The 14,471-nt window shown below is 40.4% G+C and overlaps 1 protein-coding gene across 1 annotated transcript; it reads left to right on the top strand.

Annotated features, from left to right (window-relative positions):
• The first annotated feature begins 255 nt into the window (after positions 1–255).
• On the top strand, positions 256–10,194 carry DNAJA1 (DnaJ heat shock protein family (Hsp40) member A1). The gene is made up of 8 exons (XM_039247057.1): positions 256–346; positions 1,459–1,600; positions 1,780–1,957; positions 3,717–4,049; positions 5,659–5,773; positions 7,633–7,748; positions 8,036–8,136; positions 8,994–10,194. The coding sequence occupies exons 2-8, from the start codon at positions 1,469–1,471 to the stop codon at positions 9,210–9,212; spliced, it is 1,194 nt and encodes a 397-aa protein (XP_039102988.1). The 5' UTR covers positions 256–346; positions 1,459–1,468; the 3' UTR covers positions 9,213–10,194.
• The last annotated feature ends 4,277 nt before the right edge of the window (positions 10,195–14,471 follow it).

The raw sequence follows: 14,471 nt of genomic DNA, 5'->3' as shown, positions 1-14,471 counted from the left end.
CGCGCTCGCGGGGCCACAGGGTGGAGGAAGGAACTCCAGAAAGTTCCACGAGCACCAGGAACCTAGGCTTGCGCCCACCCCCACAAGGCCCTTCGGCACAGCTCCTCCCAGTCCGAGCGCCCCCGCGCCGTTGCCCAGGTAACCGCGGGGCGGTGGCAGCGGTGAGAGGGGCGGGACTTCCGTCGAGTGACGCGCCTGGACTCGGCTACAAAAGACGACGGCTGCGGCGCGCCGGGCGGAACTTTCCAGAACGCTCGGTGGAAAGCGGAGGAGCGGCGGCTGCCAGAGCTGCGCCCAGCAACGCGCTGCTTCCCGCTCCCCCACACCGGCCTCGGCCCGCTCACCGGTGAGTTTCAGCCCTCGCGCTTCCCCTCGTCCCAAGGCCAGTGCCGTTGTCGGCATGGGGGAGCCGGATGGAGCCGCGGTCGGAGGCGGTTGGCTCCGCGTGGGCGGGAGGGTTGTCGGTTCCTGTATCCACGATTCTCTTGTGGGGAGGGCTGGTGTGGTGTCGCGGCAATCTTCAGCACGCGGTGAGTGGGCCCGAGATGTTTTCTGAAGCATTCTCCACTCAGTATTTAGCCTGAGGTCCCTAAGGACTTGGAGCCCTCGGTTTTCTACCCCCCTCCCCCCCCGCTGCGCGGCCCCGCGGCCCCGCGGCCCCTCCGCCCTGGCTTGCTGGGGGGCGGGGGGGAGGTGGGCGACAATTCGCGCACGCGCGGAAGGAGCCAGGGGGGCCAGGGGCTGCGGAGGGAGCGGGGCGGAGGCTGCGGTCGCATCTCCAGTCTCCTCTCCTTCTCTTTGTTGAGGGCTGGCTGGGGTTCTCCCACCCCTTTGGTCCCAGGTGGGAGGAATAAAACCATAACGGTCTGCACCTAATGTAAGGGGCAACCTAAAGACATGGAAACTACGCTGGCTTGTGAATGCGAGAGGTGTTCGTGGTCAAAGCAGAGATGCTATAAGTTCTGTGATTGAGAAACACCCTTAGGGTTGCGGGGTGGGGGGGGGGATTGCTTTCTGGCGCTTTTAATCAGTTTCATAAACCACTCCTTTTCCTCCTCCCCCGTGTCCAAATGTTTTTTATCTAGGGAGTGTATGGCTTATCCGATTTACCGGAAGATAATAACGTAAGAACTGAGCCTATTGGTGCTCTTTTTGATTACTGCTGTCAGTACTGGGAAAGAGAAACAGGAAGAATCCAGATAATAGTGGCGTTAAGTATGGAGCTTTCCTGTGGGAGAGTGGGGACCAGCTACTATAAAGTCCTGTGAATTATTTCCTAAAAAATTACTAGCTGCTATTAAGAATTCATCGCTGAATTACCAAAGGATTTGTTACCTTCTCTGAAGTTCAGAGAAGGTAGCATTCTATCAAATTTGGGAAAGAGAAGATTTCTCTGCCTTAAGTCTGATTTTTACTAATTACTAGTTGAAAGTCAGTTAAAATTGGATTTTATTTCAGGCTGTAGAAAATGGTGAAAGAAACTACTTACTACGATGTTTTGGGGGTCAAACCCAATGCCACCCAGGAAGAATTGAAAAAGGCTTACAGGAAATTGGCTTTGAAGTACCACCCTGACAAGAATCCAAATGAAGGAGAGAAGGCAAGTGATGTACTCCTCTTTTTTTTTTTTTTTTTTTAAATGTGCTCAGTCTTAAATGTAGCTGTGTAATTCTTTGCCAGGTGTATAGTATTTCATTGCGACCTGACAATGAGTATGTGTAATACAAAGAGAGACTTTTGCAACACGTTTTTAAGGGAAATTTTCTTTTTCTTAAACAGTTTAAACAGATTTCTCAAGCTTATGAAGTGCTCTCTGATGCAAAGAAAAGGGAATTATATGACAAAGGAGGAGAACAGGCAATTAAAGAAGGTGGAGCAGGTGGTGGTTTTGGCTCCCCCATGGACATCTTTGATATGTTTTTTGGAGGAGGAGGAAGGATGCAAAGAGAAAGGAGAGGTAAGAACAACTTAGTCCACATCAGCAAATTAAAGTAGCCCTTTGTGAAGGCAAATTCTTGAGAAATCACCTATTTGAAATGCTTGTTTACATGTTGGTATAAAGTTGCAAACTGACAAACTGCCACTTTGATGTATTTTTTTAAATGGAGATTTATGTAACCAAAAATAGCTAAGTCAGTCAAGTTCTAGCCAGTGCTTGTAAAGCTCTCCCAATATGTATGACGTTAGGAAGGTTATCAACCCTTAATGAAAGGAATAGAGTATAGGAACATCATATTCAAAACCCTTTTTAGAGCTATTTGACACTCCCCAGCCCATTGGAAGAGGTATGTGGCCTTATTCAAAATGAGTTAAGTTTCAGAAATTTAAATTTTCCTGAAGCTCCTGCATAGCAAGGCATCAGTCAGGAATGGAATATAGGTTTATTACCTTCAAATCGTTTACAGTCTGTTTAATTATGCTTCAGTGTTATTAAAATATGTATCCTTAACACTTAACAAAAATGTAGTTTAAGGATCTTAAGCAATAAGTTAGGATGATTTGTCCCACAGAAAAACAGCAGTTTTTATAAAAAAAAAAAGTGGTTTTTTTTTTTTTTTTTTAAGGAATTGACTAGCAAAGTCAGTTTGGATTAATAAAAGGATTTTTGGTCATGGTACTGGAGGATAAACACATTCAGGAGTTTTGTGGGGTTCCCCCCCCTTTTCTGTAGTCTCAAATGTATAAAGGTAAAGTAGAAAGGGCAGCTTTTAGCATGCCAGAAGGAACTACATGGAGTTGTATTGATACTGAACCAAAGATGGACCTAGGAGGAAAACAATAATTAATCATGCTTCTTTGGAAACTAAAAATACTCATTAGGTATGTTCTAAAGATAATAGCAAAGGAGCTTTTTTCACTGAAGTGTAAGTCAGTACTCATTTGTGGTGGATAAAAGTCATTGTGGAAGGCTCATTAGCTAGAAACTTATTAACTATTGGCAGGTGACTTCTCTGTAGCCTTTGTATCCTTATACAATCTCTGCTTTCCACATCACATGTTAAGGTGTGATATGGCACTGCATTATAGCCATTGGACATATTTATATAGCAAAAATTTCTTTAGTAGCCGTGTTTAGGTGCTAAGTAACCACATGTGATTAGTGGCTATTGTATTAGGTATCATGTATATAAAACATTTTTATCATTGCAGGAAGGTCTATTGAACAGCACTATATCAGAAATAGTCTTTTAACTACTGTTGCCCCAAAAGGAAATAGGCTACTTTTCAGAAAGAAGTGCATATTGATAGCCTTCTATAGAGACTGAATAAATATGTCTGCTTTCCTGGTGAATTTTGCTAAGTTGGAATTCAGTGAGCTGAAGGATTTTTGAATGAAGAAATTGGCCATGTTCAATACCATACTAAGTGAAAGGTTTAGAGTATATTAGAACAGAGATACAGTTTGGATTAACTTACTGTGAAACCTATTTAACATCAGTTTCCCAAGTGATCTTCCAGTTGAGGTTTTTGATTGGCTTGGTTTATAAAATGGCCTTGGCATATTATTTAATGTCATCCAGTTTTCTTCATCTGAAATTACATCACAGTTTTGCGGGTCATATGTGATAATGTGGCCAACTTCTATGCATGCAGTAGGTGCTCAACAGATGTGTCCTGTGAGACTAGTCTTTCATTACCCTTTACTGTTTTTGAAGTGCAATGAACACAAACCTAAGTAACCTCTTAGATTTTTAATTAACTATCTTTTATTCTAGGTAAAAATGTTGTGCATCAGCTCTCTGTAACCTTAGAAGATTTATATAATGGTGCAACAAGAAAACTAGTTCTGCAAAAGAATGTGATTTGCGACAAATGTGAAGGCCGAGGTGGAAAGAAAGGAGCAGTAGAGTGTTGTCCCAATTGCCGAGGTACTGGATTGCAATTAAGAATTCATCAGATAGGACCTGGAATGGTTCAGCAAATTCAGTCTGTGTGCATGGAGTGCCAGGGCCATGGGGAAAGGATCAGTCCTAAAGATAGATGTAAAAGCTGCAATGGAAGGAAGATAGTTCGAGAAAAGAAGATTCTAGAAGTTCATATTGACAAAGGTGAGTTCTGAATTACTTGCTTTGAATTATTAAATGCTGTGCAAGGTTTATTAATACTACATTTTATAATTGTTAAAAATTACCTTTAATAGGTAATGTATGATTTTCCAAATAAACTTTTAGCTACATAGTGAATGTTTTCTCATCCAAGTTTTTTGAAGTTTTTGTGTATTTGTAGGGAATGTTTCAGAGATCTCCTTCCTTAATAGAACACTGACATCAGCAAATAACTGAATAGTGTTCTAAGCTTGATTTTCTTTTTTTTTTTCTTTCTTTTTTTTTTTTAATATCGAACTTCACAACTTGGAGATCGAGTAATATGCTCCATTCACTGAGCCAGCCCGGCACTCCAGGATGTGCCTTTTAAGGATGGGGGGTGTTTTAAGGGAAGAATTCTGGGGGTCTCCTATTTCCTTGAAATTTTTCTAAACTAATGAACATGTTTTATTAACTGAGTAAGAACTTAATATGTGACAGTGTTTTTCAGACATGGCTAATTTAAAATGAAACTATTACATAATGTGCATACTGATGGAACTGTCTATCATATGAACCTCATTCCATATTACTACGATAAATCTGCATAAACTTAAGCCTCTGTAATTGTATTCTTTTTGCGTGAATCATGGTACTGTTTTTATTCTTTTCCTCTCTCAATTGGTCTATGTGTAGTCAGGTTTGGAATTTGTTTGCTCTGATAGGACATCCCTTTTTGCTACCAATAGTATGTTTTCAGGAGGGCATTAGTTGTAAGTGAAGCCATATTTGCTGCTTTTTATCCGTGCCTTTTTATAGTAGTGGAACATCCAGCAAAACTAAGTTGATTGGCCTCACTATTGTAACAAGACAGCAACTTGGCCTCACGAATAAAGACAAACTGTTAAGTTTTCTCTATGTAATACTGGTATTGTGGTTTAAGTTCTTAGTTTTTTAGAAGTACATTCTCAAGTATTGTTGTATCTAGATTTTGTTTCAAAATGGGAGGGGACATGGATGAAGGTACTATATAATTAATACATGAAGTATTGGTCATGAGATGATAGCTGCTGGATATAGTTTGATGGATGTATATACATAAGAATTAGTTACAGTTTTGGCTACATATAGGGATTTCCTATGTTTCATAAGTAAAGTGGTTCTTGTTTGGGTCCCCTCAGTGATTGGTTCAGGAGACAGGATAAGTAAATTTATAGTTAATGTTTATGGTTATGTTTGCCAATCAACTGATTTGGTTGGCAGCATGGGCCTTTTTTTATTCTCGAAACAGTCCTGATGAGGTAGGTCTCTGGGAAAGTTGGTATTTGTTTTGGAATGTTATGCAACTTGCTTCCCCAGGGTAATTCAGCTCTAGTAGTAAAGAGCAGCTCTGAGATTTGGAACCTCACATGAATTTGCAACTAGGGTTTGTGTTCTACACTATGATTGGTTTCTTCAGTAAGAAATCGGACTGACTGAATCATGTGGGCATTCTTAGTCATTTTGGTAAACTTAGCATCTACAAAGATTTGAGCATTTTTTTTCATGCATGCACAAACATGCATCAATTTCTTAGTAAAGATTTTGACCTTAGTTGGATGTTAAGAGTATGAAACTAATTTTTTGTTTTTAGGCATGAAAGATGGCCAGAAGATAACATTCCATGGTGAAGGAGACCAAGAACCTGGACTGGAACCAGGAGATATTATCATTGTTTTAGATCAGAAGGACCATGCTGTTTTTACTCGGTAAAAACTTTTATCAGTTACTCAAAGTAACAAAACCCATTTTTTTAAATTTGCTTTTCATTACTCTAAAAATATTTCTTGGAAATAGTGCAGAAAAGCGTAGCAGGAGAGGTAGGTTATATATGACATCTTTCCTAAAAGGTTGTTAACCATTGTTTCAATAGGCTGCAAACAAAGATGAGATTTTGATTTTGGTGTAAGTTTAGGTAAATTATCACCTAAAGGATATACTTAAGAGTTGTTTTGTATGAATATAAACAGAGGGACTAGGGAAACCCATTCCTAAACCGTCTTTGTCTAAGCAGTTAATTTGAAATAACCTAAATTTTGCCCCTTTCAATCCAGAGTTTGTTACAAGTTGAGTTGCTTTTAATTGTAAACAATTGTGTAGAACCTCTATAGAAAACTAAATTAGAATATAAATTGTTGCTGTGAAATAATACTGAGTTTATTATCTTAGAGTGAACTCATGTGTTAAATATATAGCCATTGCTAATTTAAAGCATTGGACAAGAGTAGCGTTCCTGTAAATCTGTTGGAAATGACATTTGAAGGAACTGGTTTTGAGTTAGTGAAAAAGAAAATTCCTACAAGTGTCTTAAATAATGGGAAATGCTACCAAAGTCAGGATTTTGATAGTTTCATTTGAGGTGAATCTTACTATTTTTTTTTTTTCAGGGGTTTTTTTATTTTGTTTTTGAGGGTCAGAGAGGGAGACACAGAATCGGAAGCGGGCTCCAGGCTCTGAGCTGTCAACACAGAGCCTGACATGGGGCTCGAACCCACGAACCGTGAGATGATGACCTAAGCCGAAGTCGGGACACTTAACCGACTGAGCTACCCAGGCGCCCCTTCAGTTTCAAGGCTTATTTTTGAGAGAGAAGGAGACAGAATCCTAAGCAGGCTCTGCACTATCACACAGAGCCTGATGTGGGGCTCAAACTCGGGAACTGCTGACCTGAGCTGAAATCAAGAGTCAGGTGCTTAAGCAACCCAGGCATCCCTGAGTCTACAAGTTTTTATTTTTGGAGAGTACTCTTCATAAAAAAGATATTTTATTAATATGAACTGGGAAAGAAAGTCTAAGCACAAGGAGGAAGCGGGCTGTATAAAATATAGGAAAAGCGTTCATAATATGCAAAGCACTATATTAGTAATTCATGTATGCCAGTAAAAAATTCTTGTATTGTTTGGAATTGGTCATCCCCATTATTTACACAGAACCTAAATCTGGGACCCAGCTTGGAGTCCTTCTGTCTCACACTATTATGTCCTTTCCTCCTTAATACCTTACCTGCCTTTTTTTAAGCCCCACTGTTGTGGGAAAACTTTTTTCCCCCATGTGAGAAACCAGATTTAAAATAAGGTAATGAAAAAACTCAGGGATGGTAAGTAGTAGAGGCTGCCTAGAATGTGTGAAAGGATCCTAAAGTCTTACCCAGGAAGTGGTTGGCAGGGTTCATATATTTGCTATTTCTAGATCACAGCTGTTTTGAGAATGGGGAAAGAAAGGACATCTCTGTGAAAGAGAACTGCTGTTAAGAAAACAGAATTGCCTGCTGTGGTACTTTAAAAAAAAATTTTTTTTTTAATATTTTTTATTTATTTCTTGGAGAGAGAGACAGCGTGAGCAGGGGAGGGTCAGAGAGAGAGGGAGACACAGACTCTGAAATAGGCTCCAGGCTCTGAGCTGGCAGTCAGCACAGAGCCTGACGTGGGTCTTGAACCCACAAACCGCGAGATCACGACCTAAGCGAAAGTTGGGACGCTTAACCGACTAAGCCACCCAGGCGCTGTGGTACTTTTAATCACTGGTGATTTGAAAGAAGTGAATGTATGTTATATTTATGTTGATTCAGGCGAGGAGAGGATCTTTTCATGTGTATGGACATACAGCTGGTTGAAGCACTGTGCGGCTTCCAAAAGCCAATATCTACTCTTGACAACAGAACCATTGTCATCACCTCTCACCCAGGTATGATAATGCAGAGAAGTTTGTTGATGTATTACAGTATTTTTCAGGGCCAGCTGCTAATTAGCATAGGCACTGAGAAAGCATGTTTTATTTGTTCAATTAAGTCTTTCCTGTGACCTGCGCTGAAATTGTATGGTATTGAGTTACTTGAGGAAGCCCTTAAAAACTGAAAGATAATTGAATTGCTTCACATGAATTTATTTATGAGCTAGGACATACCTCTGTAATTTTCCCCACTTAATAAAAATATGATTATATTTAAGAAAACATGACTTCTGTGTTTTTAGGTCAGATTGTCAAGCATGGAGATATCAAGTGTGTGCTGAATGAAGGCATGCCAATTTATCGTAGACCATATGAAAAAGGACGCCTAATCATTGAATTTAAGGTAAGTTATAAAGGAGTCTAAGAATATGCAACAATGATTAGCTTATTAAAATAACAGTTATTTTTCTGAATGGTAAGGTACATTTTTCCTTGTTGAGGAAGAAATGAGCTCTAATGCAAGGCTATAGTTAGGATCTTAAATTTAGTTCAGCAGAACCACTTCCAAGAACTGTTGTGGCTTTTTGGTAAAATACTACAGTACTTGGTTAACAGGATGGTTCATAAAGCAACCCCCAACCATTATTTTCAATCTAAACTTGGCCCTTGACCAACAAAAACCGCTTTTATTAAAAATACTGGAGGGCGGGGGGCGCCTGAGTGGCTCAGTTGGTTAAGCGTCCGACTTCAGCTCAGGTCATGAACTTCCAGTTCATTGGTTTGAGCCTCATATTGGACTCTGCTGACAGCTCAGAGCCTGAAGCCTGCTTCAGATTCTGTCTTCCTCTCTGCTCCTCCCTCACTCCTTCTGTCTCTGTCTGTCTCTTTCAAAAGTAAATAAACTTTTTTTTAATTTAAAAATCATTTTTGGGCAAAGAGCTGCTTTTTTTTTTGTAGGAACAATAGCTTTGTTTAAATTCTGTTATAAGGAATTAGTGTGGGTTCTCATACTGGCTGAATAGGACCATAATTATCACAGTGCAATTTTACTCAAATGAAGTTGTTTAGTGCCTTAAATTCTAGTTAAGGCTACTAGCTAGATGCTGTTGTGCCTTTTAGAACATGTGTTTTGGCAGATTCACCAAAAGATAATGTTTCCACATGTTTTTCCTGGGGAAAACGCATCAACAGTAATATGTCCAAGGAGCTAATGGTTAAGTAAATCAAACTGGAACTTACAGTGGAGATTTCTTTTTATAGGTAAACTTCCCTGAGAATGGCTTTCTCTCTCCTGATAAACTCTCTTTGCTGGAAAAACTCCTACCTGAGAGGAAAGAAGTAGAAGAGACTGATGAAATGGACCAGGTAGAACTGGTGGACTTTGATCCAAATCAGGAAAGACGGCGCCATTTCAATGGAGAAGCATATGAGGATGATGAACATCACCCTAGGGGAGGTGTTCAGTGTCAAACCTCTTAATGGGGCCAGTGAACAACACTGCTGGCATTCTATGTGCAGTAGTGAACAAGTGAAGGACTATAATCATAGCTCACTACTTGCTATTGTTTTTGTTTTAATATTCAATATAGTAGTGTTTTAAAAGTTAAATGAAGAATAAAATATATAAAAGCTCTGACTTTGCCCTGTATGTATGATGACTTCAGTGTGCAAGATAAGTTTAATACTTGTAAAAACTACTTTTAAAAAAATCTCCCCTAGCATTTCTTAGACCCTACCTTGTAATTGATTTCAGCTCTATGTACATGAAATAGTTTAGACTGAAATGCTAGGTATATGTATTGACTTCAGTGTATGACCCTTAATTGTTAAGCTATGAAGTTAAAACTTGTGTTTAATTGGGAATCAGAAAAATAACTTAAATTCGTAGAGAGGTGTTGGTCTGTAGTTCTGTTAGGTGGGATTCATTGTGATGCTTCTGCATTTATTCTCTTGCCTCAGCTGTTAGTTGAAGATGGCATGCTGTATAATTTGGCCTGTGGTATCCGTGATGGAAAGGATACTTTTCTAAAGAAGGGGTTTATCTGCTGTTTGAGGGCTTGCACTTGGAGAATTGCATTCCCTTCTGCTGTGCCATCTTTTTTTTAAACATATATATATATATCAGTCCTGGTTACCCTTTTTTTCCTTCTCTTTGGACCATGATAAACTTCAGAGTAGTGACTTTGGGAGCAGGGTAACTTAGAGTAAAGAGACATTTACACAGAGAAGCGAATTTGCATGTATGAGCTAGGAAGGTGTTTTGTAGGTATGCTACAGGCTTACTTAAACCATTTAACTTAACGCTCTGAAGTAACTGTAATTTGATGTTGGTAGTATAGCAGATTATGAATAGCTTTAATTGTATGTTTAAAACTCATGTTCACAAGCTTAAATCTGGATATCAGAATTAAGCAATTCTTGAAATGTATGAATGTCTCCTTAATATACTGATTACAAAGCATTTCCAGTGTGTCACTACAGGCTTTTTTTTCCCCTAGATTAAAAGCCTTGGCTTTTCACTAAGATAGGTAATTTGTCATTTAACTTAGTTCTGGGTAATTGAAAATTGTACTTAACTACAGTTAAATGTTAAGGGTGGGGAGTGAAAGTGGGTGAGGGGTCTTAACTACAGTTAAATGTTAAGGGTGGGGAGTGAAAGTGGGTGAGGGGTAAGTAATGAGCCAAAAGAGGTTTTAAAAACTTTACAAACACTGGTGTGAGAATGTGAAAGTTCTTACCCATTTATCCTGGTTCTGCTGCATTTCCTGTAATCTGAAAGGTTAAACATTTCCCCAGATATGGCCCACATCTAAGTTCCCCGCAGAGAACAGTGAAGTTAAAACGGAGAAACTAAAACTTAAGGAGTTTCCACACTTTTCAGTGTTTGTCATAGTGACATTCATAATTAAGGCCATTTCTTACATTGTTGGTTTTAGTCTGTACCACACAGCTACCCTTCTGTTTGGATATGATGATGCCACGTACTCGGGAAAGCATAACAAATCTTAAATTTCTACAAAGAACGCTGTATTGTAATATATAGCATCTTAAGAAAAATATGAGGATTTCAACATCAGTCATGAGGGCAACAATAAATTAAGACCACAGTGAGATACCACTTCACACCTACTAATCCAAAATGAAAATGGGTGAAAACATTGAAATTATCTGTACCTCATTGGTAAGAACGTAAAATGGTGCATCTGGTATTGGAAAGTTGAACAGTTTCTCAAAACGCCTATAACTAGTATACGTGAGATATTTGCTTCCAGTGTTTGTAGAAGTCACAGTAGCCAAAGGGGGAGCAAACCATAACCAATTAACGCACAAAATGTGATGGTGTGTGTGTGTTTGACAAAGGTTAAATTGTATGCATACAAATGTATGTGGATGTATGCTTAAATGACCTATCTAGGCAAATTGAGACCAGTTACCAAGGGCTAGGGGGAAGAGGAATGGTTGGTGCTTAATTGGTTGTGATAAAGTTTCAGATAAACAGGGATGGTTGCACAAAGGCGTTGAATATTACTAATGTAATGCTACTGAATTATACAGTTAAAAATAGTTAAACATATTTCACATACCATAAGAAAAATCAAAGAAAAAAATAGTTAACCTGGAGAGGCAGAAACTGTAGTCTAAAAATTGCCCAAGAACTTGGACCAAAGTCCTCTCTTTATGACCAAGTCTGCCATAGGGAAGGCATGTGCATGCACACAAGTGGAGTTCCAGTGCCGCAGCACTAATGCTCTGATGCCTTCTCCATTGTTTCATACTTGTAGGAAACAATGTCCCATGAGGGTGCTGATGGAATGTGGTGGCAGATCATCCTGTATGTGAAATTACATCAAGTCTTTTCTGCATATGGTACTGTTTCTCAACCTTGGCTACACTAATTACCTAGGAAACTGAAACATTTGAGCCCTTCCCCTCCACCTCCACCCCGACCTCTGGGATTTTAACATAATTGAGCTGGGTGTAGCTTTAAGCACCAGGATGTTTATGAAGAGCCAAGGTCCAACACTTACCAACATAGGGACATCGTCCTGTTAACCATCTAGGATAATGCATTGCTAAGAGAAAGTCAAATAATGGCAGCCCTTGATACTGCAGTTAGAAGTTTGAGGCTCCGGGCTGCCTGGAGCCTGCTTTGGATTCTATGGCTCCATCTCTCTGACCCTCCCCTGCTCACTCTCAAATGCACGCTCTCTCTCGAAAGTAAATAAACGTTAAACTTTTTAAAAAGTTGGAGGCTCAGACCAAGGGAGATGTATACTGCATTACAATTTCTCTTCTGAAATAATGTGGGGAAATGTGTATGGTCTAAAAATGCAGTGAATGGAACTGCCAGCAAGCTATAGCAAAATACACTCAAGGGAGTCCTGAACCTTTATCATTTAATTGGGTTATCTTCCACAACCTTGTGAGGCAGAACAAGAATCAAAACATCCACTTAAGGGGTGGAGAAATTGCCCTCTAGTGTTCTGAATCTCTAAACAGCGAGATTGTTGAGCCCCAGTGCCACAGCTGGTGATCCCAGAGATCAGGGACAGGACCTGAGAATTTACCTTTGATTTATTTACCAGGTGACAGAACCACTGCTCTGGCCCAAGTAAGTAACCGTAAAAACTGCAGTCCCAGTTGTCATTCAGTGCTCTTTTACTGGTCTCACTCCCTGTGGTCAGTTTAGGTAAATAAATTATAATGGATTGTGGAGAAACAATTCATGCATTCTTTGCCTGTTCCCAGACCTAAGGAGAAGCGGCTGATAGCAAGATTCAAAGGAGAAAGAAATTGAGCTTTGGAATTGCACCTGGCTTTCATTGTGTGCTCCATGAGCCAAGGTATGGGAACCTCCGGAAGTCCCTTTCTTCATATGTATCATGGGAACCATAATAGGCTGTACTTCATGGAGTAGTTAGAGAATTAAATAAGACTGCTTACATAGGAAGGAAGGGCTCTTAGTCATAGTACTACAAGTTGAAAAGTAACTGGTGAAGATAATTGTACTTGAGATTTAAAAGGAGGTTGTCTTGAAATCCCATCCTCAGATCTTCAATGTTTCCAGAATCACAAATTTATTTTTTTGAGAGGAACAGCATGAGTGGGGGAAGGGCAAGAGAGATGGAGAGAATCCCAAACATGCTCCACGCTACCAAATCAGAGCTTGACGTGGGGCTCAAACCCATGAAACTCCGGTCGTGACCTGAGTGGAAATCAAGGGTCGGATGTTTAACCAACTGAGTCACCCAGGTGTCCCCAGAGTCACAAATTTAACAATTGAGTAAGAGATAGGACAAATATATTTACCCTCCTGGAGTAAACTTTACTGCCTTGTATTTTAAGTTGTAAGTCCTGAAGAAAGATACCAGTTGTACCTTAGTAGGCTGCAGCTGAGTACCTACTTCCCTAGCTACCTGACAACATGCTGTTTCAGAAGAGATGCAGGTGTCCACCTCTGTCCCTGCCCCACCATACAGTTTGGATATGTTCCAAGACGTCCTATGGAGGCCTGAAACCTAGGACAGTCCTGAGTGCTACATACTAGGTTTCTTCCTATACATACATACATGCACACCTACCTATGATGTTTATAAATTTGGCACAGTAAGATTAACAGCAAAAACTAAGTAGAACAATTACAAGAGCATACTGTAATAAAAGGTGAATGTGGTTTCAAAATCGCTTACTGTACTGTACTCACCATTGTGATGTGAGATAAAATGCCCACATGAGGAGATGAAGTGAGGTGAATGATTAAAGCATTATGACATGGTGTTAGGCTCCGTTTGATTTTCTGATGCTATGTCAGGAGGAGGATCATCTTCTGGGCCGCAGTTGCCTGCATGTAACTGAAACCACAGATAAGGAGGGACTGCTGTATGCCATTGGTTACTGCCATCAAGCTCCTATTTGCTTATCGTCTCCCACTGATACTGGTAAGAGGCCAATAACATGATCTCTGTCATCTCTTGGTAGAGTGGTACCATGGTGGTACCATTAGACACCTCCAGCCTCTGATAGTTGGCTCCAGCAGGTGCACAGCACCCAGAGCTCATCAGAGACTCCCTAGCCCAGGATGCAGGCCAGATTCCAGCAATGCTTGGCTTCACCCTGACCTGGAGCAAGGGCACAGAGACCCCACTGTGTGCCTAGAGGGTCTAAGGCCCGAAAGCTCACAGAAAGCAGGCCAGTGGTTTGGGCTGGTGTGAGAGTCCAGGAGCCAGGGTAGCCCTTTTCTCACCTCGGCCTCAGTCCCTGGGGCTCCTCCCAAAAGAAAAGCTATGTGCAGAGTAAGTGCACATACTTTTCAGGTTTGTACAAAAGAAAGTTATAGATAGATGCACAAGGGCTTCCTGAAAGGAAAGGCGGGAGACTTAATTTTTTTTTACTTTTGTTACACCAATTCATTGAAGAAAAAATGTATACATAATGACTCCCAATCCAGGCTTCTCTTCACCTGGTCTCCCAAGACACTGCATGCCTTGCAACCATCCCACGCTGCAGTGTCTGGAAGGCTCCTTCCCCTAACTTTGACCACCAAACCCCTTTACACACAGCTCCTGCTAGTCCTTTTATGGTCAACTTCAGGAAGCCTTTCCTAATTCGGCCAGGCTTATTAGGTGCCCTTCTCCTATCCCACCATTTCAATTACACCTTTTAACGGGCATTTCTTCCCTATCCTATGACAAGAATAAGCCATCTTCAGCACTATGTACAAGAACAGATATCTGATAA

This window comes from Hyaena hyaena, unplaced genomic scaffold (genome assembly GCF_003009895.1).
Source record: "Hyaena hyaena isolate Hyena2069 unplaced genomic scaffold, ASM300989v1 scaffold_289, whole genome shotgun sequence".
In the NCBI taxonomy this organism is placed as follows: Eukaryota; Metazoa; Chordata; class Mammalia; order Carnivora; family Hyaenidae; genus Hyaena; species Hyaena hyaena.
This window is presented reverse-complemented; position numbering and strand designations above follow the sequence as displayed.